Here is a 25,912-nt window from a genome sequence, read left to right as displayed (position 1 = left end):
TCCAAGTAGCTAGCTGTGTAACAAAGTTAGAGCTGCAAGAAGAAATTGTTACTTTCGCCTATATTGCCCAATATTATCACAAAAATGCATCAAAACTTGTTTTCATAATATTTATTTACTTCCATGGTTTACTCACATTTGAACTTTTTTATAAGAAATCTGATCAAACAATCACACTTCCTTATATAGCATACACATTAACTCCTACTTAGAAAGCTAGTATTTGCCTTCAAGAAATATCCCTAACTATATGAGAACATATTATGCATCATATCATCCTTATTCTTATGATTTATGAGTATTGTTATATGTACACACTTTTAGATTTATAATGCAAAATATCGATACTTTGCCTTATAATATTAGAAAGTATCACAAAAGTGCCGCCCTTTCGTGCACAATAATTATTTTAATATTATATCATACATCACACTTTATAACATGTAATGAACACAAATATGGTACCAGTGACAATCTGACAGAGTTTCCTAACACAATGGTTTTGCTCATATATATCAATGGTTCCAAAGCTTTCCAGCATATATTTATACTTAGTGTCTCACTTTTAGTTATTTGCCTTAAATTTTTATCTCAGGTCCATTCTTTTATTACTTGACTTTTGATTTTCACTTGAGTATATTGTTTGATATTATCAGATAGTTACATTACACATATAGGCCTCAGGAACCAAAACCAAAACCACTTCTATCTTTTCTTCTCTTAGTTGTTATCATATTTGTCTCTTTTTGTGTGTAGAGGAGACAAAGATAGCAAGTTTAAATACCTTACTTTAGTTTCTTCTTTTTTCTTAGAGACATAGAGAGAGAGAGAGAGAGAGAGAGAGAGAGAAGATGGGAGGTGTGAAAGAATGGTTCAGGTCATCACAGGCTGTGCTGAGTATGCTACTAGTGCAGTTGTTTGCAACTGGGATGCAGCTTCTATCAAGGGTTATTTTGGTTCAAGGCACTTTCATTTTTGCACTCATTGCATATCGTCATATTGTTGCTGCTCTTTGTGTTGCTCCCTTTGCTTTATACTTTGAAAGGTAACTGAGCATTATTTCATTCATTTCCTAAATTGTTCTAGTGATTTTTGTATGATTTTGCACAAATAGTTTCAAACAACTGCTCATATATTAATGTGTTTACCTTACCTTGTAACTGTTATTGTTGATCATATATTAATGATTTTGTTTAAAAACAATGATTTATATGGGTATGACCCAAATCATTACCATGCAACAGTTTCTTCCATTGTTCTTTATGTGTAATACTTTTTATTGCTTTGTATTTTAATTTCTCTCCTTACCTTTGTGTGTATGGTATATTCAATGAGCAATGATGACATGTGTTTTGTTGTGGTTAATTTCTTTTATCCAACCATTTTGGTTTGTTTGTTCTATTGAATGAGTAATGATATATGCTTTGTTGTGGCTAAATTCAGGGGGCATGCAAAGAAGTTCACTTGGTCAGTTTGTTCTTGGATCTTTATTAATGCCTTGGTAGGGTAAGTTTTCTTAAGTTTCCTCTTGGAACCTTTCCTTTTTTTGGGTACATTCTTGGACCCTTTCATAATTAAACTCAATAGATATGTGTAGTGAAGGATCTGTTGTCCTAAACCATATCCTAAAGTCTGTTACAGACCAATCCTATTATGCCATGTCAGTTAAAAAAATTAAATATTTATAACTTTATTAATTTTGCTTCATTGTGATTGACCAAGGACATGGTTGAGGACATAGTTGGGGACGCACATTAATAGTATCTGTTCTATAAAATCATGAACTTACAACATAAATATGATCAGCAATTCAGCATTATTGATAAATGACAAGAAGCATTTTTGCTTTTATTAAAATTTCATAAATGCACACCCTATACAAAAAAAATGTACATCTGGATGCATTTCTTATTATAAATTAAACTTTGTGTACTTGCATCGTAGTATTGAAATTATTTGAGTAGTTTTACTTATCTTCCCTTTAATAAATTCGCTGTGTAATTCAGTTCCAAGAGCTGAGAAGAGGTAGGAAGAGTAGCATATTTCAATTCCTACAAATATTTTCGATTACAATTAAAAATTGATCATCTCAAACACCACTTCACTACTTAAGTATCAAAAACATTTTCCACACACATATATACTCTATAAACACTAAACACTAAACACTTTCTCATTACTGTTTTCAAAACAATCTTTCAATTCATTTTTAAAAAAAAATACTCACAGATATAAAAATATATGTGAAGAAGAAAAAAAGAGTGATACCCAATCCATATTTCTACAATTTTATATCCAAATTTAATAACTTCACTAACAAGAAAGAAAACTTGATCTCTTTTATATAAAAAGCAGACAACTTTGTGTACAAAATTGTTATAGAAATGATATTTTTTTATTCCTCCACGTCCTCCCGACACCTTAATCTAAAAGTTATGCAAGGAATTCCTTAACTTTTTTTATCTTCCCCTTTTTATATAATAATAGAACTAATTCCTAATAGTATAAAGAACTAATGTGACTACTGATGCTCACAAAATTAAATGAAGTCTATAGAGCTTATCTTTAAAGAAGCATCATTTTGGTGATTGATAAATAACTATTGGAACTTTATTGCTAGCAAGTACTTGACAATAACTTATTGGACCATATCATTAATAACTTTCACTAACAATTGACCTGACCTATGAATATGAATATGCCGTTTGTTTTGGAACTTTGTTTATAAGAAGTAAAATTTGTAAAGAGAGACAAAGAAGTGTGAGAAAATAAGGCCAACCATCATCTAAATTTCTAGTCTTTGATAACAACCCATCATGCATTTCATTAATCTATGAATACATTGGGTATGTTAGGCGTTGTCACTTGTCAGTAATTGGGTGTTGATCGAGCTTGTGGTTTAATATGCTTGACAATGCTAGGAAGAAAAATATGTACTCAAAATGATATTTGGAGATCTTCCTAAGCTTATAAGAAAATAATGATTATTGTTTTCTTATGTTTATCACTCTCTTCCAATGTCTAACATATAAACTAACCCCTTCTCCCCATCACCATCGCGTGAGTTGGAAAGAAAAAATATATAACTTTTTATGAGTCATGTACTTTGTGTTCATTTTTCTTTTCAATAATCAAATACTTAGTAAGTAGAAGCATTGTTTAATTTGAAATGCCAAATCCAAGTAAGCATCACATGCAGCTTAGTTCCTTTTAACTTTTTCTTCAGTTAGAACATATAATTGTTACAAATTCTTTGAGTGGATACATAATAAAAGGATGTATATAATTGTAAAAGTTTCAATTCCAGGATGACAATGGCTCTAGGACTATTCTATTATGGTCTAAGAGATACTTCAGCTACATATTCTGTCAACTTCCTCAACTTGGTTCCTATATGCACCTTCCTTGTCTCTATCATATGCGGGTATCAAGCTAGATATATTATATAGGGTATATAAATAAACATGGCATATACTTAAGTATTATTGCTTAACATTAGTTTCATGAATTGATGCAGAATGGAGAAATTAGGCCTGCAAACTTGGAGTGGTAAAGCCAAGGCTGTGGGTGCAATTTTGTGTGTTGGGGGAGCAATAGCTACTAGTCTTTACAAAGGGAAAGATATTTATATTTTCCATGGTTATCACACTCATACTAATGTTGTGGCACACAAAACTTACATGCTTGGTGGCACTTTCTTTTTGGTTGGAAGCTGCCTCTCTTACACAGCTTGGTTTATTATACAAGTATGTCTCTTATTACTTACTCTTCTTTGTTGCATCAAAGTAAATGTGCTTTAATTTAGTCATTTTTATAGGTAAGGTTCAATTTAATATACATCATTTTAGTATAATATAGGGTTGAGTTTATTTATGAAGTTACACATTGGATATGCGGGAAGGAGTGAAAGAATTTATAAGTAGAAAAGATTCATGAAATTAATATCTTAAGGTTTTGGTTCAAGACGTGTTATCTCACTTGTGGCTCTCCACTTTTTCCACACCCCAGTAACAATGGAACTCCCCGGTGGTTGGAAGCTTCCCGGTCGCAGTCTGGTTCAACAAGTGGTGGTATTAGAGCCTATGGGTTGGATGAGACATGGTGGACTTAAGGGGGAGTAGACCGAAATTGTGTGATACCCACACTTGAGAGAGATTGTTGGGTTTATTCAAGTGTGAAGTCACACATTGAATATACGGGAATGAGTGAAAAAATTTATAAGTAGAAAAGACTCATGAAACTAATGTCTTAAGGTTTTGGTTTAAGACGTATTATCTCACTTGTGGCTCTCCACTTTTCCCATACCCAATAACAATGGAACTCCCCAATGGTTAGAGACTCCCGGAGTCCAACATATACTAAAGCTGAGTTGTTAACTATATTTGTTTGTTAGTTGATTACATGTCATAGAAATAACATGCATGCATGCTCCTAGTATTAAAAAAGAACACTCACTACCTCTTCCAATTTTGTGAAAATTGCCTTGAAATAAATAGCTATTCTATATTCAAACAGGTAAAGTTGGTTAAAGTATTTCCATTCAGATATTGGGGAACAATGATCACATGTATTATGGCAGCAATTCAATCAACAATTATAGGCTTGTGCTTAGATTCCAATCAAGCTTCATGGAGATTACAATGGAATCTAGAATTAATCACTATTGTTTACTCGGTAAGATTATAGCTACTATATATAAAATGAATTAAGACTAAGACTGAGGATACTTAAATACAAATATGATCATAATTAATATTAAGAACATCATTATTTATTTGGATTTATCTTTTTCTACCTAGAACTTCAAAATAACTACTGTTATGTTTTACTAATGGTTAAATTTGGTTTTATAAAGTAATATTTCTATGGCTCACATGCTATACCTATATACATAATATCCTCTAACATGAAACCCAACATAGAGAATATTCTTAATATAATCTAATTAGATATGATTGAACTTTCCATCAACACTTGTGAGTTACTAACAAGTTGAATTTGTTATTGAAGGGAGCACTTGCTACTGCAGCTACCTTTTGCTTACTATCTTGGGCAATTACGATCAAAGGATCTACTTATCCTCCAATGTTCAATCCATTGGCTCTTATTTTTGTAGCCTTATCAGAAGCACTCATTCTTGGTGAACCATTAAAAGTTGGAATGTATGAATATTGTTCAATTCTTGCCTTACCTACAACATAATGGCTTTTCAAAAAAACCTCAGATAATTTAACTTTGCTCCAATTTTCTTCATGATACACATAGGAAAACGATCACTAATCTAAAATGTATATTTGCAGGTTTTTGGGCATGGTTTTGATCATAATAGGATTATACTCCTTCTTGTGGGGTAAAAATAAAGAGACACAGTGTTTGCCTCAACCAAATGTAGCAGCAGGAGAAGTAGCAAGCATGGCTACTGAGCCTGTTGGGATGCAATCAATTGCAATAGTACCTAGTTCTTCACCAAAAGATAGTGTAATTTTAGAAATTCAGAAGACTTAAAAAAACCTTCATTGGGAAGATACATTTTTTTGTGAAAATCTAGACTACAAAAAATAGATAAAAAAACAATAACAAGTTTTTCTTCACCAAAAGTTTTTCCTCACCAATAAGAATGCCATGTTCTCAAATGATTTGGCAACAATGCTTCAGAGTACTCTAGCTTAGCTAGGTTTTAGAATTAAGGCTTGTGAACATAAATAAGGCATAGATGATTTGGTGAAATGGCAGAACATGCAAGGAAAGATACAATGCTGATTACTGCACCATCATTGCCACAAGTATTCTCATAGTCATAACAACTTGGCAAGGCATAGCAAAAGCAAACTCAAGAGGGAAATTTGAAACTACACTACTTTATTCTTTTGACATTTGAAGTAGCAACAATCATAACACAGTTTGTTTTTCCTATTTGGTTTAAACTGGTTGAAAGAAAAGACAGCAAGGAAAGGAAAGAAGGAAGAATGATCTCCAGAACTTCTTCAAAATTGAAATAGAGGAGGATTCAGACAAATTATGTTTTGTCATATTTCACTCTAGATATTGTAACAAATTAAACTTGTCATATTTCACTCCATAGGGTGAATTAGAAATCACTCAAGTGTCAAAAGTTGGTTCTAACCACAAGGTGCTTCTTGTAATTATAACTCTGGTTTTTATTTATGTATATGCATGCAAATCTTACAAGCGCCGGATTTTCTATTTTATAAAGCATATTATAAAGTTAGATTCTTTTGTGCCGTTTAACTTTTTTGTTTAAAGGATATGGACCAGAGATATATCCCTACACACACCCTTTTGCTTCAGAAATTGCACAGGATGTGAACGAGTAAAAATAGTATGGGTTTAATGTGTGGTTCTTTTTCAGTCAATTAAATAAGGCTAAAGGTCCTTTGGCATAGTGTAGTACTCCTAATAAAATTGATATTTCTCTTTATCTGTGCCGTCTCCTTTCTAAGGTATGGACACCCAACCAGACAACAGGAATAAATTCATAATAGTGGACTTGTATCTCTCTTATTTCTATACAAAAAATGGCACAAATCTTTTACTTTTACAAGCATCAACAATTAGATTTGCATGTTCTTTTTTCTAACAAGGACATGCTGTTAGACAAGTACCCTTTCTTCAGGAATCCACCAATCTTGCACAGAAGTAATTTATGTGTTTTTTATGATATCATTATATATATTATCTAATGAAATTGACAGCATCCATAAGTCATAATATGTTAGTCACATGCATCCCCAGACCCACTTTTGAAGTTTTGATACTGCAATTTTCTGATTAATCACATAAATTGTCAACATCAAATTACAAATTGCAACATAGTTATATACTATTATGTTGCAGCCTTATAAGACAAATGACATTAAGCATGATACTAATGCCAAGATTTTAAATTGTGGTCGTTGCATTTATATTGGAGTGGAAAAATAGAATTGATATGATAGTAAATGTGGTCATGACATAATTGTGGAGGAGACTATTTAAGTCGTAATGTTGCGGCCTTAATTGTGATTGCAAACTCATTTAAAACATTCATGAATGCATGGAGGCAATGTGCCTTTCTCTCCTTGGGTGTGGATATGTATCCCCAAAGTAATGTGAAAGTCTAATATTTGCAATATGAAGTACATCTAAAATTCAAATTCTTATCCAAACACTAAACAGAACTTTGGTAGTAGTTGTGACCCCAAAGATGTTTTGTAAGTAGCAGTATGTTTTATCAGCTATTAATTAATAGTGGGTAAGGTAGAAAAAAAGGTTTTATGAAGCTGGTGAAGGCTAAAGTGCATAAGGTCTCCATGTTTCTGTTCCAGGCTTCTAGCAATGTAAAGAGATGTGATGCAGATGAATATTCAACCATCAGATAAGAGGACAGTGTTGCCAATAAGTGCATTACCAAAGAAAACAATACAATCACATGTACTCTGTCATTACATTAAAAATGGTGACCCAATGTACGAGACTAACATCTAGTTGGGTGTCGGGAGGGTAGATTTTTGTACACAGCCTCATCTCCGTGGGTGGCAAGACTGTTTTCAGAATTAAGGCAACCTTACTGTTGCGCCGAAGCTCGCCCTCTACTTACTCCATCATACATTCTCAAAATAAAAAGATAATTTCTCAAATGTAAATATCAACAAGTTTTCAGGACTAAATCATGAATGGAAGATAGTTTCTCATGAGAATGTTCTTATTTTCTATAAATAAAGGTGAATGGAAGTTTGTGTGTGTGTGGTTGTGCATTTTGATTAAGCTTCTTTTATGTTCAGAAAAGCTGATAATCAAAATGATGCTGCCATGCTGAGAGCCTTTACCTGAAGTATATAGAAAATATAGGTAGAACCTTGAAAGTTAAAATATTATACTTAATACCATATCACATTAACAAGCATAACAATTAGGATACAAACACTTTCAAACGCTTCACATGTACTCATGTAATAATTTACCTTTTTCAATGGTACAGCATTGATAATCTCTTCTCAGCATAAAGGTCATCCAAGAGAAGATTGATTTTTCCAGGGTTAACTATTATTGAAGTAATGCCATCATTCTAATCGATATCATCATCACTGTCTTCATAATCAGAATCTGATTCACCAGCCCTTGGTTGCATCAGTGAATTCATGTCAAATGATGGTTCCTTTTCCATCTCTTCCATGTCAATTGTGTCATAGTCCATTCGTTGCTCAAATTTCTCATCAGAGCAATTAAGCATCCATGCAAGAGAACACTTCAATCCTTTCTTGGTAACCATCTTATGCCTAGGTTTTACAGTTGACTCCAGACCATAAGTAAAGAATGCTGGGAAAGTAACCAAGTCTTCCAAAGGCCGTTTCATCTTCATTCGGAAGTAATCAAAGCTAGGTTTCATGATGTCAATGTTTAATGCAAGTAGTTGAGGGCATCCAAGAATCATCTTCCTCATTTGTTGCATAGAAAACCCACAATCCTTGAGAAAATCAATATGCTTCTGAACAGGTCCTCTACTGAGACTAATAACCTGTGGCATCTTCTCAACAACTCTGCCAAAATCCTCAGGATCCAAATCGAGTACAGAATTGAGTAAACTTCTCTGATTGCCAAGCTTTTGCTTTAAGTCAGTTCCAACAATGTCAGGATACTGAGCAATTATAGAGGCAAGTGATGTTCTCCTTACATTAAACTCTTCAAGGGATTTCACATTTGGCTTCACCTTCTCTTCCAATCCAAATCCAAGTATATAAGGTTTCTTCTCTATCAATCTAGCAGTAGCTAATCTTGGAATTCCCAAGTTTTCCATAAAGTCTACAAAAGGCTTGATGACTCTACCAACTCTCATCCCTAAAATCTCCGGGTATCTTGTTAAGACCCCTCCAATTTCTCTTCTTCCTACACCAATTCCAATCAAATAAGCAACAGACGTGCTCATGGTTCCTTCAAGTTTGAAACCTAACACTTCAGGGTAGCTCTCAAGAACACGAGGAATATCTTCAGGCTTGATATCCATCCCTCGAAGATACTTCACCACAGGATCAAGATCCACAACAACACTAGCATGGAGTACTTGGGGGTATCTCTGCAAGAATTGAGTGAATGTGGATTTTCTGACTCCCAATTTACCAAGGTAATCAAGCACAGGAACCATATTCTTCTTGACACTGCAGCCGAGAACAAGTGGATAGTTATTAATGTCTTCAACTGTAAGCCCCAAATTGTGAAGAAAATCAATGCGCTCCCTCATAACATCAACTGTAACAGGAAGATCAAGACCATCAAGTTCCTCAGGAACAATGCCAATACCCTGCAAGAACTTATAAACCTTTTTGCGCATCACCTCCTTATCTTTCTTCCTTTCTTCTAAACCAGGAAGAGTATATAACGACGAGGAGGACCCTCCCCGCTTCCTACTCACTCGACCGGAATCCAGTTCCAATGCAGAACCAGAAGTCATTGATGTTCTATCAGCAACAGAATACTGAAGCCTAGTAATCAATCTCACCCTTCTCACACAGTTACATGGTAAGGTAGCAGCACTCAACTTAGAATGACCAAATGTTAGGACAGGCATTGCTAACTGAGAAAACAAAAAACTAGGTCTTGTAATGCCACTAGAAAAGTATATTACTTTATTAATGTCAAGGGTCAATGTTAAATAAGCACCATTGAATCTGCAGAAAGAAGATGATATTATTATTACCCAGTTAGCAGAGTCATAGTTAAACAAAATTCAAATGGGCAAAAAGAGGATAGAAACTTTCAACAAAAGAAGGAGAAAAAGTTCATTGTTTTAGATAAAATTAATAAGTGCGTTGAATATTATGATCGAAAAACACGTTATCCTTTGGGTATCTATGGTTATGGTTAGTGAGGGAAGTAATGGAGACACACATATACATATATATATATATATATATATAGAGAGAGAGAGAGAGAGAGAGAGATGGACGTACAGTAGATTGAGGAGGCAGTGTTGAAGTATCAGTTCTTCAGCTTCTTGTCGCGATAGTGAGAAAGGATAACATGGTAAGGGATTGGGTTCGGATATACCCGTTGGATCGGGTTTTTGGGTGAAAGTTCATTTTGAGCTATTATGACTTCTAAAATTAGGACTTTGGATCTATATGGTTTTCTCAAATGAAATATCATATTATTACATGTAAAGATTCTACATATATTTTATATGAGGAAAAAAAGCAGGTTGAAGATATGATAATGGTTATCAAAACATTAGCTATAATAAATGATATATATATATATATATATTTATATTGATTAAACATACTTTCTATCAACAAATATATATTATATGTTATTTTCTTATTTTTACATATAAAATGTTATTTATTGAATTATAAAGGTAAGTTATCCATGGAGAGTTTTCCCCTGGACAGAACTTTATTTATTTTTTTTTGAGTAATTGTAAATCTGATGGGATAACCTTGAATGGAAAATGTCTTAACTCTTCAATGTGTCAAAATTTTCCTTTCGAAAAAAAATAATATTATGCTATGATTTAAGAAACTTTTAAGTGAAATGCATCATTTGTAATGAAAATATCATAGTGTGCAAATGCTACTTTCACGTGTGGACAAAAAGATTTGTATGCTAATATTAATATGCTAGGGAAACATCTTTTCACTTTACTTACTTATGTATTTTATGGACATAATTATGATTTTTTTTATCATATGCTCAGTGACACGTGTTAGCATAAATAAAAAGATTAGATTCATGTTGAAAACCGATATATTTATAAAAAATGTAAGAGTAAATTACACTAACACCTCTGAGTTTAGTGAAATTACATAAACTATCCCTCACTTTTTCACACCTACACAAACCTCCTCTAATTTTTATACCACTGACGACCCTTGCCTAAGAAATAAGTATAATCTTTTAAACAAGAATGTGATAAATGCAATTAAGTTAAACAAAACATGATATATTGTGGAGACAAGTCCAAATAATATACGAGTCAAATTTTTGGTTCGTTACACTATATCATAAAAGCGATTTAAACAATATTTCTGTAGAATTGTTGATGCATTTTGTAACAAAGATACATTAATTTGTATATTATTTACACTTTTCTACACAATATATCATATTTTGTTTAACTTAATTGCATTTATCACATTTTTTATTTAAAGATTACACTTGTTTCTTATGCAAATGTGGTCAGTGTAATGAAAATATAAAAAACTAGGGGAGATTTGTGTAGTTGTAAAAAAGTGATGGTTAGTTTGTGTAATTTCACTAAAACTCAAATGATGTCAGTGTAATTTACTCAAAATATAATATATCTGTTGTGAAATATAAAAATTTATACACAATTAATCAGTATATTATTTATTATTCATTTAGATTATTTTTTTAGGAGTCAATAATATTTAAAAATGAATGATGAAAGATATAATAATAGTGTGGGGAATAGTTGAGTATTTTTTTTTCTTCATTTTTATGTCACTGTGTTACTTTGATGTGTGGACAAAAAAATCTGTACGCTAATACGCTAGGCAAGCAAGGGGAACATCATTTCCTCTTTACTTATGTATTTTTTAGATAAAAGATTATAATTTGTTTTCATATACTTAACCACATATATAAAAAGAATAGATTCATGTTGTAAACCGACATATATTTATAACATTTAATTTTTAGAGCAGTTAAATGTGTGATTAGACACACATACACAATAAGAAGAACTTTTTACTTATTGTCATTTAATATTATCAACATATCATCTATATAGTACATGTAATTTTTATTTTGCACACGTGGAAAAATAATTTATGGCTAATAACTATTTTTTATAGAGTCAAGTTCCAAATAGCAGGAAACATATATTGTGTACATCACTTGCCATAGATAAACTTATAACTAATTATAATTAAAATTCCAATAACATGCCTCCAAAATAAAAACAAAATTTACCACATATTCCATAATAAGAAAAAAAGAATATAGAAAGGATAATCGAGGAAGAGAGAGAAAAGCTGGTAGATATTGTCGTTTTGCTCACAGTACAAATTTTTTATCCGTCGTTTCGATGTCCACTTTCACAGAGGTAAAGTAACTTCCGTTTCCTTAGTCGCCAAGTCTAATGAAAACCACGTGTTACTACTTTACTTGTCAGTACTATTTCAAACCAGCTTCATTTTCCAATTTTACCCCTTCGCTTTCCTTTTATTACCTTCTATCATCTCTACGCCGCTTTTGAGACATCAGTTGTTGCTTCACGGAGTGGCATTATCGTAGTTTATTCAACAAAGCGAGGCTAGAATAGGAATATACTTTCATAGCGTGTATAATAGCTCCTTCTACGTAAATACAATCCAAAGACTGAAACTTTTACTCTCTCTGAGCATAGGAGCCTCGTTCTGATTCTCAGAATCCATTCCTTTTGATTCTCTTAATCCACCTTCTTATGTTTTCTCTATAAATAATTTGAGGGGTTCTTCAAAGTTTCTTTCTTTTTCTCTCTTGCTTGCTCAAACACACAACTTGCTATTATGGGTGAAGCGCGTGGGGAGGACGCGCCAGCCTTGTCTTTGAATTCACTGCCATTAGGGTTTCGGTTTAGACCAACGGATGAGGAGCTTATTGATTACTATTTGCGTCAGAAGGTCAATGGAAATGGTGATGATGTTTGGGTCATTCGGGAAATTGATGTCTGTAAATGGGAGCCTTGGGATTTGCCTGGTATCATTTTCTTATACTCTTTATTTTTTCCAACTTAAATTTCTTTGATTTGTCTGTCTCTAAAATTGGGAAAGTTTTAGTTTATTGTTTTAATAATTTTCAAAACAGTGTTTTGTATGCTTGGTGTTGTTATTATTGTTGTTGTGATTGTATGTTTCTAAGGAGTTGAGCATGCTGAATTAGTTTTCAATTCATACATCATTTCAATAACTAGGTCTAACTCGTCGATAGGGGTTGATACATTTGGTTGAGCCTTTAGCTCATACTAGTTGTGACTTTGGTTCCATTCTCAGGTTTTATTTTCAGGTGATATGTAAATTTCAATATAAATCCTTGCTAAGGGCGGTCATTTTACACGAAAACTAAGTCATAGGTGAGGGTTGCCTAGGTCATTTTAGTAATGGCTCAACCGAGACGAGTTTTAACACTTAGCACACACCCTCATGCTCAGGACTTGACATCTCGAGTGTGGAGTTTGTACTTTGTAGCACTAGACAGCTTTGAGTGGCCATACATTGGGATAAGCTCTGGTTATCAGAGGGATTGTTTTTGCATGTCCTTATAAATGGGTTTTTATATATATAGCATAATAGCAAGTGACGTGAGATTTAACAGTTAACATAAGTCATGTGAACAAACTTATAATATGTTCATAAAATAAGTAGCCTTGAATCAGAATATGTAGAATCACATTTATTACTTTTAGTGATGGCTATACTACTTTATTTGTTTAATTTCTGTTGCTTGGGTTGGGGTGGGGGGTTTGTGTTGGTTTTATTGTAGATTTGTCAGTGGTGCGGAACAAGGATCCAGAGTGGTTCTTCTTCTGTCCACAGGATCGCAAGTATCCAAACGGTCATCGTTTGAACCGAGCAACAACTCATGGATATTGGAAGGCAACGGGCAAGGATCGCAAAATTAAGTCTGGCTCAACCTTGATTGGAATGAAGAAGACTCTAGTTTTCTATACTGGCCGTGCTCCTAAAGGGAAGAGGACCAATTGGGTTATGCATGAGTACAGACCCACCCTAAAGGAACTTGATGGTACCAATCCTGGACAGGTACAGTCTCTTCCCCTGGCTTACAATTTTATGCTCCCTGTGATTTTGTCTGTCAGAAGATCTAGTATACCGAGTGAGCCAACCATTTTGACTATATAACTATAGTATTTAGTATCTCTTCGAATTAATTCTCCACCTATTTATTTTGATTCTAAATGTTCTTGGTGATCTAGCTAACTTTTTTATCTGGTTGATTTGACTTTTACCAGAACCCATATGTCATTTGCCGATTATTTAAGAAACAAGATGAGAGTCTTGAAGTTTCTAATTGTGATGAAGTGGAGCACACTGCTTCAACTCCTACAACTGCCAATCACACTCCAGAAGAAATACACTCTGATCCATCGCTGGTTCCAGTATCTTCATCACAGGTTACCGAAGATGATAAGCAGCTAGCAGTTATTGCTGAGAACTCTGAGGAAGCAATATCCGACATTATAACCTCAGTCAATTTCCATGGTGACAGATGTGATGTTTATGGTGCACATAATCAAGTTGCAGAACCATCTGCAGAGGTTAGAGGAGCAAACTGAGTTTTGATTCTTCTTTAATGATTTGCAGACATTGGATTTTTAGATTAGTAACTATACTTTATCTTTACTACCTCAGGCAGCTCAGCCATTCAACTGGGACTTACTTAATCCGCCACTTGAGCAATTGGATGACAAGTTATTCTCCCCAGCTCGTGTCCATGTTCTGCCAGAATTTTATTATCAAGCAAACAATGAATCAGATGGCAGCTGTGAGCTGCAACATCAGTATGGTACAAATGAGATAAATGTTACAGATTATTATAACTCATTTATTGATGCCTACTGCTACAATGAGTCTATAAGCCAAAAGGTGAACCCTGCCTTGTTTAATGTTTACGACAGTGGATTGTTCATTAAATCAGATGTGCAAATAGCCAATACAACGGTGAGTAATAGCTCTAAGCCTGTAGCCCTATTTGTCTTTTGACCATTCTTGGTTTTACCACCATGTGTGTTTGTCTTGAAACACCTAGTGGCAGCTCTAACCTTTTTTCAATTAATAATTGCCCTCTAAATTGACACATCAAATCACAACTTACATTATATCTGTTTATATGAGTGAGCCTCTGCACAATCGTAAAGTTGTTTTCCTTGTGGCCTGGAGGTCATGGGTTCAAATCTTGGAATAGCTTTTTGCTTGTGAGGGTAAGGTTTCTTACATCTACCCCTCCATCCCCACTAGATGGGAGCTTCGTCCACTAGGCCACCCTTTTTTATGAGTGAATTTAGCATGGTTTGCTTGTTCTGCTTATCTAATGTTAGTCTTATTCTATGCTGCAGCATATACAAGCATTTCATGCTGCTTATCCTGAGGAGGCAATCGATAAAATGACTCCTTTGTTACCGAGCACGGGCAACGATTTCTGCAGCTCCATTGCCTCTGACCATAGGGGCAATGACCATAAAAGTAATGTAGGATTGTTGCAAAATGATTCCTATCTGTTTTCCTCAAATAATGTTAGTATGGGGGAAGTGTACAATGGGGTCAATGGTTATGAGCAAGCTAGAAACTTTGATACAGTTGTTAATGGGGATACTGGAATCAGGATAAGGACTCGGCAAGTACGAAATGAACAGCCAAACATCAACACCATGGTGCAATTGCAAGGTTTTGCTAACAGGAGAATACTATTGGGAGGATTTGTTATGCATCCGCATGGTTGTTCTGATGAGACAGCAAAAGATGGGAGTTATTCACCAGAAGACCATAGTTCAAAATCAACTATTGCTGGGGTAAGAGATTTGTGCATTTAACTTGTGTATCTGACTAAGATTTCACTGCATGTGTTTTGAGATTTGTGAGTTCCTCTTTTGCAGAAGAGTGAAGCTTCAGAAAATCATGCTGCTGGTGAGAGCAGCGCTGTTACTGGTGATGATGAACTAGAGAAGGCATTGGCAGAGTTTCCTGACATGAGTAGGATTTGTCTGCTACAAGTTTCTTCTGCAGAGTCCATGGGAGTAGAAGACTTAACATTGAAAAGAATGGTCTTCGATGCGTCAAAGACTTCCTCCAATCGTGTCACGTGGTCTTTTGTTTTTGCAGTTTCAGCCATTGTCCTGGTCCTACTAGTATTCCTTTTTAATATATGGGGATATCTTCAATATTAAGTTGCTTACTATGACTATGAGATCATTTCTTTGTGATTTGCCTCCATTGTTTTTTCGTGCTAGTTAAGGAGGGTTGTACCCTGTAGGAGTTGACTTAGATATGTTGGTGAGAATGTATAATAATATGATGTTATATTATCTATGTGCATATGTAGTTGTTTTGTTGCTGCTTTGCTTCCCCATGCGGTTTTATTTCCAAAATTATGAGCTAGCTATCACACTAGTACCATTGTATTAATTTTTTGAAGCCTCTATTTTATCCTTTTATTAGTCACCTAAAAAACTTTTCATAGGAGAAAGATTTTTAAAAACTTTTCACTGCCATTGCATGCACTACTGATCTGTCATTGGTTGAAAAATATATTTAAGTTAAAAAATTAAAAATTAATTTTTTTCTGATCAATCATAGTTGATGACACATACAGTGACACAATTTGTGGGACAACAAATGTGTACCCTTTTCATACAACCTTATATTCATTCATACCTTAAAAGTAAACATGGATCAATGCTTATTCTCCACCTGACTGTGAGTTCAATCTGACATGACTCTTCCCAAGTGTTTCATGTCACCCAACTAATTTATTGCATGCTTTAACTAGAGAGTTGCACAATATAATTTCAAATGCATGCAATATACTTTTCATTTGTTCTCCTCAAGATCATGGACTATTATATGAAAATTAAACAACCTAGAATCTAATTTTGTATTGACTTTATTTACTGAGATCAAAATCTCAGCCGTCGACTTTCTATTAAATGGTGTTGACTTTATTTACTGAGACCAATCAAAGTCATGTGATTTTTTGGTACTACTTAAAGGAAGCATTTTAGTAGTAAATAAATTATAAAGAAATCAGTGCCAATAGAGATATATAATATAACTATGGAAACAGAAGCAAGTAAAAAAAAACACTGGAGAAACCCATACATAACAAAAAAAAGCATTTACTCTGTCACAAGTCAAACAACAACATTCATGAAAAATAAATTACATGGACTTGAACCTTGTATACCAAATCCTATCCTTTGGTCTCTAAAAGACATCAAATTTGATCAGTACTTGTAGTCCTTAATATGGAGACTCTCTTAGGCACCCTGACCAAGTTGAGCACTGCCCTTGTAAATTCCTAGAGTTGCTTCTGAATTACCCTTGGCCCTTGTCCAGACCCTGAGTAGTTGTTTCACCATTGGTTCCAGCAAGAGTTCTATAATACCCTTATCAACCTTGATACCAGGAAGCACAGGATAACATCATAGTTAAATGGAGATAAAATGTAAACAAAAGATCACTATTATAAATTCCAAAAGGCCATGATTAAATCAAAAAAGTAATGACAACAATGCATGTTCAAAGTCATCGATGCAATGCTCATCAGTTCACAAATCAAACTATAAGTGTTTAGATACGATAAGCTCCAGTACCTGCGGAGTTCGCGAAGGGCACGCCTATTTGTCTCAACATTGATGCTGGCTAGACACTTACCAATGGTTCCACTTGATTCATCAGCATTGGCAATGATGGGCTTAAACAAAATAAACATGAAGGTTAGGCTACTGCCTTAAGGTTGTGCCTTTTGCTTCATATTCTAAATCAAACTTTGAAACTTTTAACACTATGCATTAAGATGGAGATGGTTTTAGAAAAGCTGTGAACTTCACCATGTGGCCTCCCATATGTACATTCCACTCATGTATCAATTTATCTCTTACATAAGACTATTTTTTGACCCAGACCCACCTCCCTGATGCATCATGGTGAGACATGCATGAAAAATAGACCACATTGAGCGTACTAAGACAAGAAAAATCATGTTATTATTCTTCACAGACTTTGTGTTTGTGATATCTAATGTGAGAACTGTCATTAGATTATACATTAATTGACCCAAGTCATCGAAGGCAAGTATAAATCAGTGACCAATTCATAGGCACAACAATATTACTGCATCATTATAACTAGGTCCCTTCATATAGATGAACACAACGGTTCCTTCATAACTACATTGGTACTTTTTTCTTCTTCTTGTTAGCAAAATCTATTGAAGGAGCACAAAGGGTGCTAAATCCATATACAACAAATAGTTAAATAGAGTAAATGATTAAAAATGATAGCCCCTTCCAAACAAGTAATAGGCTTTGTACACTATTGAGTAAAACCATATCTACAAAAGCAAAGAATTATCTCCAAGATCTAACCAGGATCAAGTCCATTAAATGTATAAAGTCATATTTAGCATTTGAAAAAAAATAAAATCATTCGGCATAAGTCACCATACAATAGCAAATCAAATCATTCTCCAAATAATGCTAACTAACAAATTGACCGCCAACTCTAAATAATGCTTTTCATGTTACCTTAGATTCTCCAATAATGCTTCTCATATCTCTCATGTAATCATATGATGTGTTTGTACCTATGTCTTCTAACATTTAATAATACACTATTGCTCTATGATTTGTACCTAACTTTCCTCAATATGTTTTTGGTCATTGAGATGTCTTTGTAATCATTCAGAAACTGGAGATCTTTGCTTCAAAAGCAATTCAAACTTCACATGCTAAAAAGCTAAAGAGAGAAAGATCCAACAACAAAAAACTGCCATCAGAAACCATCAGACATTCTACATGCATAGCAGGGCCATCAATTATAGGTATATTTTTTATGTCCTACATTCTTTTCTAATATACATGGTGAAACTCGGCATAACAATAAATTTGCTTCCCTTGCGACACGAATGTCATAAGTTCAAATACTAAAAATAGTTTTTTCGCTTACAAGAATAAGACTGTCTATATCTACCTTCTTATATGTGAGCCTAGCATAATGTACCATCATTTTATTCTTTTGTAATATAAATGACAGAAATTCAACTTGTCTTGCTGTGGTGATGTATAATTTATACAAGAACATTACAAATTTGTAAGTTATAATGAGAAACCTATAGTAAACTATCAGAGTAGCTCAATATAAAATTTCAAACTGAGTCATTGGTAGTGAGTAAAATAAAGAGAACAGGGCAATTGAGCTTTTTGTAGGATTTCTTGATAACTATAACAATTTCATGTTCCCTTGTGGGTGCCCTTTGATCAGGAGTAAGGACCCTCTCTATTAATGGAAGTGTCACTAAATAACACATAAAATGTAATATGTAATAACACTTTTATTCTTTTATTTATTATGAAATCACATTTTTTGCTATTGAAAATATGAATAAAAGTAATTATTTGTCTCTCTATTAATAGAAATGATTATTGTTGATAGATCAGAGATCCTACTTTTGATCTTTGTCGGTGTGCTTAGTTCTTTTTCACTGGAAATAATATAGTGAAATGTTGCTCATCAGCAATTATACCAATCACAAAAGTAATATAATGAGTGAGTGGATATCCTCTCACATGGATTATCACTATCAATTACTGAATTCACCAAGTAAAATAGTCTTTCCAATTAAGGGTGAAGAAAAGCCCCAAATCTTCAAGGATGAATGAGTCTTTCCAATTAAGGGTGAAAATAGTATTCCTCCGCTCTAATGTGCACATAAATGCATCACTTATTACACAAGTTCATAATGGAAACGTGGAATTCTCTCATAAGATAAATGTTTATAAGGTGAATGTGTGATCGTATTGAGCAAATGACAAAAGCCAAGGTACAATGATATATATTTTGTACCAACAAAGAGAATAGGGGTGGTTGAGTATAATTGCTTTAGTAATAGTCTAATAAAACTAAGCAACCAGCCACTCTTTTCTAATAAGTCTGGGAAAGGACAATACCTTAATTATGATCCCTTTACAAACCTCTCCTTCATTACTTAATTAGACCATCCCAACCCTATTCACATAATCTTTCACACTTTGATCATATAAAAAATTATATACACTTAGTGTATCATTCATTCTTTAATTTGAATTATTCAGGGTCAATGATGTAATGATCGTGTAAAAAACTCTTATATGGTCAGTGTATATCTTTTTTCCCATTACGAATGAATTTTTTTAAAATAGATACATAAATTAACATTTTATGATGACAAGACGACTCATGTTACAAAGGATCATTCAGAATCATACATTTTCCTTAACCATTCGAGTGTTAACTCAATGCTCATTTTGCTTTCTATGTATCAGGTGGAACATGCTTTGGTTGGTGTAATTTATTAGTCTTTAGGATCTTGTGGTTGAAATCTCTCACCAAAATAACCATAGTAGATACTGTTAGTGCACAATGATGAGTCATCTCCACGTGTGACCACACACATACCTAGTAAGTTGTAGCACTTCTTTCTTCATTGTTCCAAAAGCAATCAGTAATCAAGTCAAAAGCTTTTATTTTGTGCTGTTGAGAACAACCTAATTTTTTTAAGATTGGTTTTCAGTTTTCCTTATCAAGGGGCTTGTTTGGCTATGCTATGACTCAGAAATTCATGACCAATCCAAACTATCCACGTGTTAGCATAGTTTGGCAAGTACACATTATTTAGTAGAAAACTTGTCCTATCACTTTTTGGTATATATTATTTAGTTACCAGATGTAATAGAAGAATACAAACAAGACATTAGTCCATATGTAAAGTTTATTGGATCCCTGATAATGACATTTGTTGGAATGGATAAACATAAATTCTGAAATGAATTAATTCTTTATCCAAAAAAGTGAAAAATACTATTATAATCTTATAAAAGAAAAAAAATGTAATGGAGGAAGAGGGGATTCATTGATTGATATAACCAGAAAAAATAAGTGGCATTTCATAATCGAAGGTAATGAAAAAGATAATTGATTAAGCTTTTTCATGGAAAATAGAAAGATCTCTAACATCCCCACGTGGAATCCACTTTGTTGGATTAGTTTAATCACACAAAATGTCTAAATTTCTATGATCCCCACATTTCATCCATCCCAATTACATTTCATGAAAATGAGAATTGCGTTGCTTAAGCTCTAATTAGTGTTAAAGCAAATGTACTAGCTAATCTCATTTTAAGAAATAACAATATTTTTTTGATCAAATTCATGACACGTGGCTTGCTTGATTAGTACCTACTCTTTCATCAACTAATTTTGAGAAGTGTTTAACATAATTTTCCACGTAGCTATAAATGTATATATATATCAGCAATTTATATGCATTGAATCTTTCACTTTGGTTAGATGAACTTATCTCATCTTTGATATGTAACTCGTCGATAAAATAAATGCTTAATCTTATCTTTACGGAATCTTAGTGATTCTTAATTTTTATTTGAAGAAAGTGTGTTAATTTGAAGTCATGTGGCAAACAAAGAAAGTTATCTTGTTAGGAAGCTTGCTTCATGCTTGGTGCATATGGGGGAAGAATGACTAATCAGCAAGAAAAAGAACAAAAATATTTTAAGAAAAATAATGTATGAGATGAATTATGAGTCAGTACTCAGTAGTCTAAAATGGCAGCAGTTATGTCGTTAGCAGGTAAAGATTCTCAATAATATTAAACTTATAAATCTCATTCTTTAAAGGAAACAAGTTAATCTCTTCTTGGACTTATGTTAAATCCCTTCTGCACCAGTTATGCTGTGCCTGTTAACTGCAGCATAAACCTGTACCAACTTCTAATTATTTAAGAGTAAGCTAATAAACTGTTTCATTTTAATATATAATGCACATATATACAGGGAGAATCTTAGAGTTACATGGTCATTTATTTTAGCTTAGGTAGTGCTTTGTCATTTGCTAAGTAGTATAGTAATTCTGTATAAAACTTACAGTTTCAAATCAAAGAAAAAACAAGGTTAAGTAAAATTGGTGACAGGACTCATAATAGGTGCCAACACTATAGATCCACACCTAGTTTAGTGAGAGTGAGTTAATCCTCAAAAACTAGGTAGGTGTGAAAGGTCGTGAAATCTTTAAACAAAAATTTGTTGTCCCAAATAATAATAAACATTTAATTTTTTTAATTGATATTATATATTTTTATTAGCATAAGACATGATTTAGAATAATATTTAAGATTATGTTCTCAGTACTTACACATGTGCCATAGAATGACACTTCACCACCTTGTCATAAAAAATCTGCCAGTCGGTGGAATATAGAAGTATTATCATTTTTGAGTGTTTTTCTTTCTCTCTCTTTTCCTACTTGGCCTTACCATTAATCACCCCTTTGTCTATAAATCTTGGCACCTTGCTTCATTGCTTCACCCCTTCTCTCCCTCCAGCCTTGTAGAATGAAAAGAAATAGTTAACTAATTCTCTCTTTTGTGTAGTTAGTGGCAATGCATGTGATCAGGAATCACTCAGTGTAGTTTTATTTGCTAATCACCCTCTTAATCCTTCCTTATAATATCATTCACTACTCTTTTCCAAAATCAGAATTCTAATTTAATATTTCATTTCCATCATCATTCATATCATAGAGAAAATGGGAGAGGAAGCAAAACAGGTGAGTGTTATTTTTCTTACTCATTTCTTAGACAGCATGGTTTGCATTATTACTTCTAGTACTTATCATGTTTTTCTATAGGAACAACCCAAGGCTGAATCCAAGCCAGAGAACAAAGCAGAAGAGAACAAGGAAGAAAAACCTGCAGAGGAAAAGCCTGGAGAGGAGAAGAAGGAAGAAAAACCTGCTGAAGAAAAGCCAGCTGAGGAGAAGAAGGAAGAGCCTAAACCACCAGCATCATGTGTGTTGTTTGTGGACTTGCATTGTATGGGATGTGCCAAGAAAATAGAGAGATCAATCATGAAAATGAGAGGTTCACATTTGTTACAATCTTCTTTCATTTGTTGTTTCTAAATTTCATGCATGCATGTGAACTCATTTTGTTTAATTTGTGTTAATCTTCCTAATAGGTGTTGAGGGAGTGGTAATTGATATGGCAAAAAATGAAGTGACCATAAAGGGCATAGTGGAGCCTCAAGCTATCTGTAACACAATTACTAAGAAAACAAAGAGAAGAGCCAATGTTATATCTCCATTGCCTACAGTAGAAGGAGAACCTATACCAGAAGTTGTTAATTCTCAGGTATCACAAGATTTTTAATTTAATTTCCTCTTTTCTGATTGAGATTTTTTTATACATAAAAAGCTAATTAATTACCTATAAATAGTTAATTACCAATGGTAATTGTTGGTGTTCCAGGTTAGTGGACCAGTTACTGTGGAGCTTAATGTAAACATGCATTGTGAGGCCTGTGCTCAACAACTCAAGAAGAAGATCCTCCAAATGAGAGGTAATTGAGAAGTTACATAATTGGTTATTATTTATCTGTTCCTACATTGTTGGTTGAAATTGAGAAAATACATGTGAAAAGGGAAAGAAATACATAACTAATGATTAAATTTTGTGGTGCTAATGGTAATTTAGTGATTTTGGAAAAGAAACCAATTTAATGAACAAAGGGTGATGAATCATCATCACTATGAAAGTTGGGCATGTGTCCATTGTACTCTCTTGATGTGGAATCATCTAACGTGGCATGGTTTAATGCAAATTGGTTGGTGATGATGTGACATGGGACCCATGCTCCATGTTCTTGCACCTCAAAAAGAGAAAAGAAATTGTATGGGGAGATTTCTATAAAGATGTTCGCCAAATTCTGTCAACTAAAAGTGATAAAATCTTTTACAAATAATATTAAAAAAGGAAACATATATAACTTCAAAACATTCATGCATTTCCCCATCCACCTAACAAAATTTCCTTTTTAGCGCAATCTTTTCATGAAGAGGGTTGTCACATAACAAACTAATCAAGCTTTATTTATACATGAGTGATAGCCTTGTATGTATTATATCATTATCATGCCTCACCCTTTTGGATTTTAGCTAAACGTGTTGGACAAAAAGTAAACTAAAATTTAATTATTTCTATACTTTCCAATTTAATTATAATGAATGTGAAATCATGTTGTTTAATTAATGTAGGGGTGCAAACAGCAGTGACAGAACTTAGCACGGGTAAGGTTATAGTGATAGGGACCATGGATGCAAAAAAGTTAGTGGAATATGTATATAGACGCACCAAAAAGCAAGCCAAAATAGTTCCACAACCAGAACCTGAACCTGAACCAGAAAAGAAAGAAGAGAACAAAGAAGGTGAGGAGAAACCAGCAGAAGAGGCTAAACCTGAAGAGACAAAAGAAGAGAAGAAAGAAGAAAAGAAAGAAGAGGAGAAAGCACCAGAAGAAGAACCAAAGAAAGAAGAGATTGGTGAGAATATTAAGGATGAGAAGAAAGAAGAAAAAGGTGGTGAAGAAGGTACAAAAGAAGAAGCCAAAAAAGATGAGAATGAGTTTGTGGTTAACAACATTGATGAAGAAGGAATGAAGAGGATGATGTACTATTATCCTTACCAACCACTCTATGTCATTGAAAGAATTCCACCACCTCAACTCTTCAGTGATGAAAACCCTAATGCATGTTGTATTTCATAAAACACTTCATAGATGAATATGAAAAACAAGAATAAAACAAAGACAAAACCAAAGGCCCAATTTTCAAATGGAAACACATGATTATAAGTTAATTTATAATATATATCCTCATGTCTTTTTTTATGTATGTACGATATATTGTTATACCAATCATAAATCAATATGTATAAATGCATGTAACTTAGGTGCACCTAAAAGGTTTCCTTTTTATTACTTTTCTTCTCCCTTTTGTTTTGTGTTTAATTAGTTTTATGTTCACTAATCAAATTTATAGGTTGATGATTGGCATATAATTATGAAAATGGAATAGGCAGGTTGCAGCCAAAACTTATGAATTCAACTTTCATCTGTGACGTTGAGTTTAAAAAAATGTGGGATGTTAAAACTTAAGAGTATACTCTCTTCAAACATTTTGTGATTCAGTATATTTTAGGTGAGATCCATTAATCTATGCAGGGTTGCTTATTTAGTGGATTCCACTTTAAAATTAATCATAAATTGGCACATATATTATAAGAGATACTAGTACACGGTGGTTAGATAACATGGCTAAATTTAAAATTGGTGGATAGACATTTTGACATAAAATTAATCATAAATTAACACGAATATTGTAAGAGATACTAGTACATATGATAATGGATCTATCACTAAGGACATTTTGCCTAATAATTTACCTACGATAAACAATTATTCTAAAATTTGAATCACTCACCTTATATAGATAGAATTCGTTTGTAGTTATTATTTACTTTCACTATAATCAATAGGACTAGTGTAACTTTTTAAAATTTTTGAACTTATGACATCCCAGCTAGTGATGATTATAAATTGTGGATTTTTCCAAAAGAGAATAAAGTATCTCCTTGGTATAAGGAAGGAGATAATTTATCTCTTAAAAGTATGACATATGTCTTATTTAATCATTTTCTATAAAAATATTTTTAAAGTTAAACAAAATAGTACATATGTCATATTTTTACTGACAGGGAAAAATAAGTTATCTCCTATCATGAAAAGATATTTTATTCTCTTTTCCAAATGTGAGTAGTGTAGTGAAAAAGTCTCATGTTGGAAAGAAGTAAATGAGTTAAAAACCTTATAAGTTGAGAGAGTGATTACTGATTCATATGTATAATGAATTCAGATATGATATCAAACTCATTTATAGAAAGACTTCATCTCAAGAATAAAAATATCTCATTAATTAGACTCTTCTATGTCATATTTTTTATTAAAATCAACCTCAGATCATCCTGGGTCCTAGACAGTCACATTGTTGCATTTGTCCAAGACTAGGCCTGACCAGACGAAGTCCTCGTATAGTTACTCAAAGCAAATATAATTTGAGTAAAGGCATGTTGCAACATATGTGTACCTTAACTTGGTTTTTGTTTCTAGCTAGACCTCGGTGTTCAACAGGAAACGACAGTTTGCATGTGCATGGCATTAGCATCGATGATTAGTCCTTTCTGCAAATGATCATGTCCTACAAAGTTAAGGTGGGGAGTCTTATAATTAACTAAGTTGCCCAAGTTCCAAGCTCTTTTGAAATTTAGTTACTACTTATCTTCTTTGATAAGGAAAGCA

General features: G+C 33.3%; 4 protein-coding genes across 6 annotated transcripts; 3 read left to right on the top strand and 1 right to left on the bottom strand.

Moving 5' to 3' along the window:
• Positions 586-5,585, top strand: LOC109360378 (WAT1-related protein At5g64700-like). The gene is made up of 7 exons (XM_019605230.1): positions 586-1,045; positions 1,444-1,506; positions 3,308-3,424; positions 3,518-3,746; positions 4,516-4,674; positions 5,011-5,162; positions 5,301-5,585. The coding sequence occupies exons 1-7, from the start codon at positions 852-854 to the stop codon at positions 5,503-5,505; spliced, it is 1,119 nt and encodes a 372-aa protein (XP_019460775.1). The 5' UTR covers positions 586-851; the 3' UTR covers positions 5,506-5,585.
• Positions 7,846-10,069, bottom strand: LOC109360992 (transcription termination factor MTERF4, chloroplastic-like; the record flags this gene model as incomplete). The annotated part of the gene is made up of 2 exons (XM_019606259.1): positions 7,846-9,662; positions 9,945-10,069. Coding segments are annotated over 2 exons (1,722 nt in total), but the record flags the coding sequence as incomplete, so codon positions are not given.
• On the top strand, positions 12,311-16,075 carry LOC109360856 (protein NTM1-like 9). 3 transcript variants are annotated; one of them, XM_019606017.1, is made up of 7 exons: positions 12,311-12,696; positions 13,480-13,757; positions 13,967-14,272; positions 14,367-14,490; positions 14,545-14,675; positions 15,053-15,523; positions 15,608-16,075. In XM_019606017.1, exons 1-7 carry the CDS (start codon positions 12,507-12,509, stop codon positions 15,896-15,898), a joined length of 1,791 nt encoding a protein of 596 aa, XP_019461562.1. In that variant the 5' UTR covers positions 12,311-12,506; the 3' UTR covers positions 15,899-16,075. The 3 variants fall into 3 exon arrangements, with proteins under 3 accessions (XP_019461562.1, XP_019461560.1, XP_019461561.1); XM_019606015.1 differs by having other exon boundaries at positions 12,312-12,696; positions 14,367-14,675; XM_019606016.1 differs by having other exon boundaries at positions 12,313-12,696; positions 14,367-14,675; positions 15,071-15,523.
• On the top strand, positions 22,014-24,530 carry LOC109359067 (heavy metal-associated isoprenylated plant protein 9-like). The gene is made up of 5 exons (XM_019603582.1): positions 22,014-22,328; positions 22,410-22,641; positions 22,739-22,911; positions 23,029-23,119; positions 23,814-24,530. Exons 1-5 carry the CDS (start codon positions 22,308-22,310, stop codon positions 24,320-24,322), a joined length of 1,026 nt encoding a protein of 341 aa, XP_019459127.1. The 5' UTR covers positions 22,014-22,307; the 3' UTR covers positions 24,323-24,530.

Source organism: Lupinus angustifolius, chromosome LG11, assembly GCF_001865875.1.
Source record: "Lupinus angustifolius cultivar Tanjil chromosome LG11, LupAngTanjil_v1.0, whole genome shotgun sequence".
NCBI lineage: Eukaryota > Viridiplantae > Streptophyta > Magnoliopsida > Fabales > Fabaceae > Lupinus > Lupinus angustifolius.
The sequence above is the reverse complement of the archived record's forward strand: the minus strand, read 5'-3'. Positions and strand labels throughout refer to the sequence as shown.

What these genes read in the sequence shown, in the direction of transcription:
- LOC109360378 (XM_019605230.1), top strand. Translation starts at nt 852, where the DNA reads ATGGGAGGTGTGAAAGAATGGTTCAGGTCATCACAGGCTGTGCTGAGT. An exon ending in TTTGCTTTATACTTTGAAAG is followed by an intron (nt 1,046 to 1,443) that starts GTAACTGAGCAT and finishes GGCTAAATTCAG; the next exon opens with GGGGCATGCAAAGAAGTTCA. An exon ending in TTTATTAATGCCTTGGTAGG is followed by an intron (nt 1,507 to 3,307) that starts GTAAGTTTTCTT and finishes TTTCAATTCCAG; the next exon opens with GATGACAATGGCTCTAGGAC.
- LOC109360856 (XM_019606015.1), top strand. Translation starts at nt 12,507, where the DNA reads ATGGGTGAAGCGCGTGGGGAGGACGCGCCAGCCTTGTCTTTGAATTCA. An exon ending in ATGGTACCAATCCTGGACAG is followed by an intron (nt 13,758 to 13,966) that starts GTACAGTCTCTT and finishes GACTTTTACCAG; the next exon opens with AACCCATATGTCATTTGCCG. An exon ending in CAAAATCAACTATTGCTGGG is followed by an intron (nt 15,524 to 15,607) that starts GTAAGAGATTTG and finishes CCTCTTTTGCAG; the next exon opens with AAGAGTGAAGCTTCAGAAAA.
- LOC109359067 (XM_019603582.1), top strand. Translation starts at nt 22,308, where the DNA reads ATGGGAGAGGAAGCAAAACAG. An exon ending in CAGAAGTTGTTAATTCTCAG is followed by an intron (nt 22,912 to 23,028) that starts GTATCACAAGAT and finishes TTGGTGTTCCAG; the next exon opens with GTTAGTGGACCAGTTACTGT. An exon ending in GAAGATCCTCCAAATGAGAG is followed by an intron (nt 23,120 to 23,813) that starts GTAATTGAGAAG and finishes TAATTAATGTAG; the next exon opens with GGGTGCAAACAGCAGTGACA.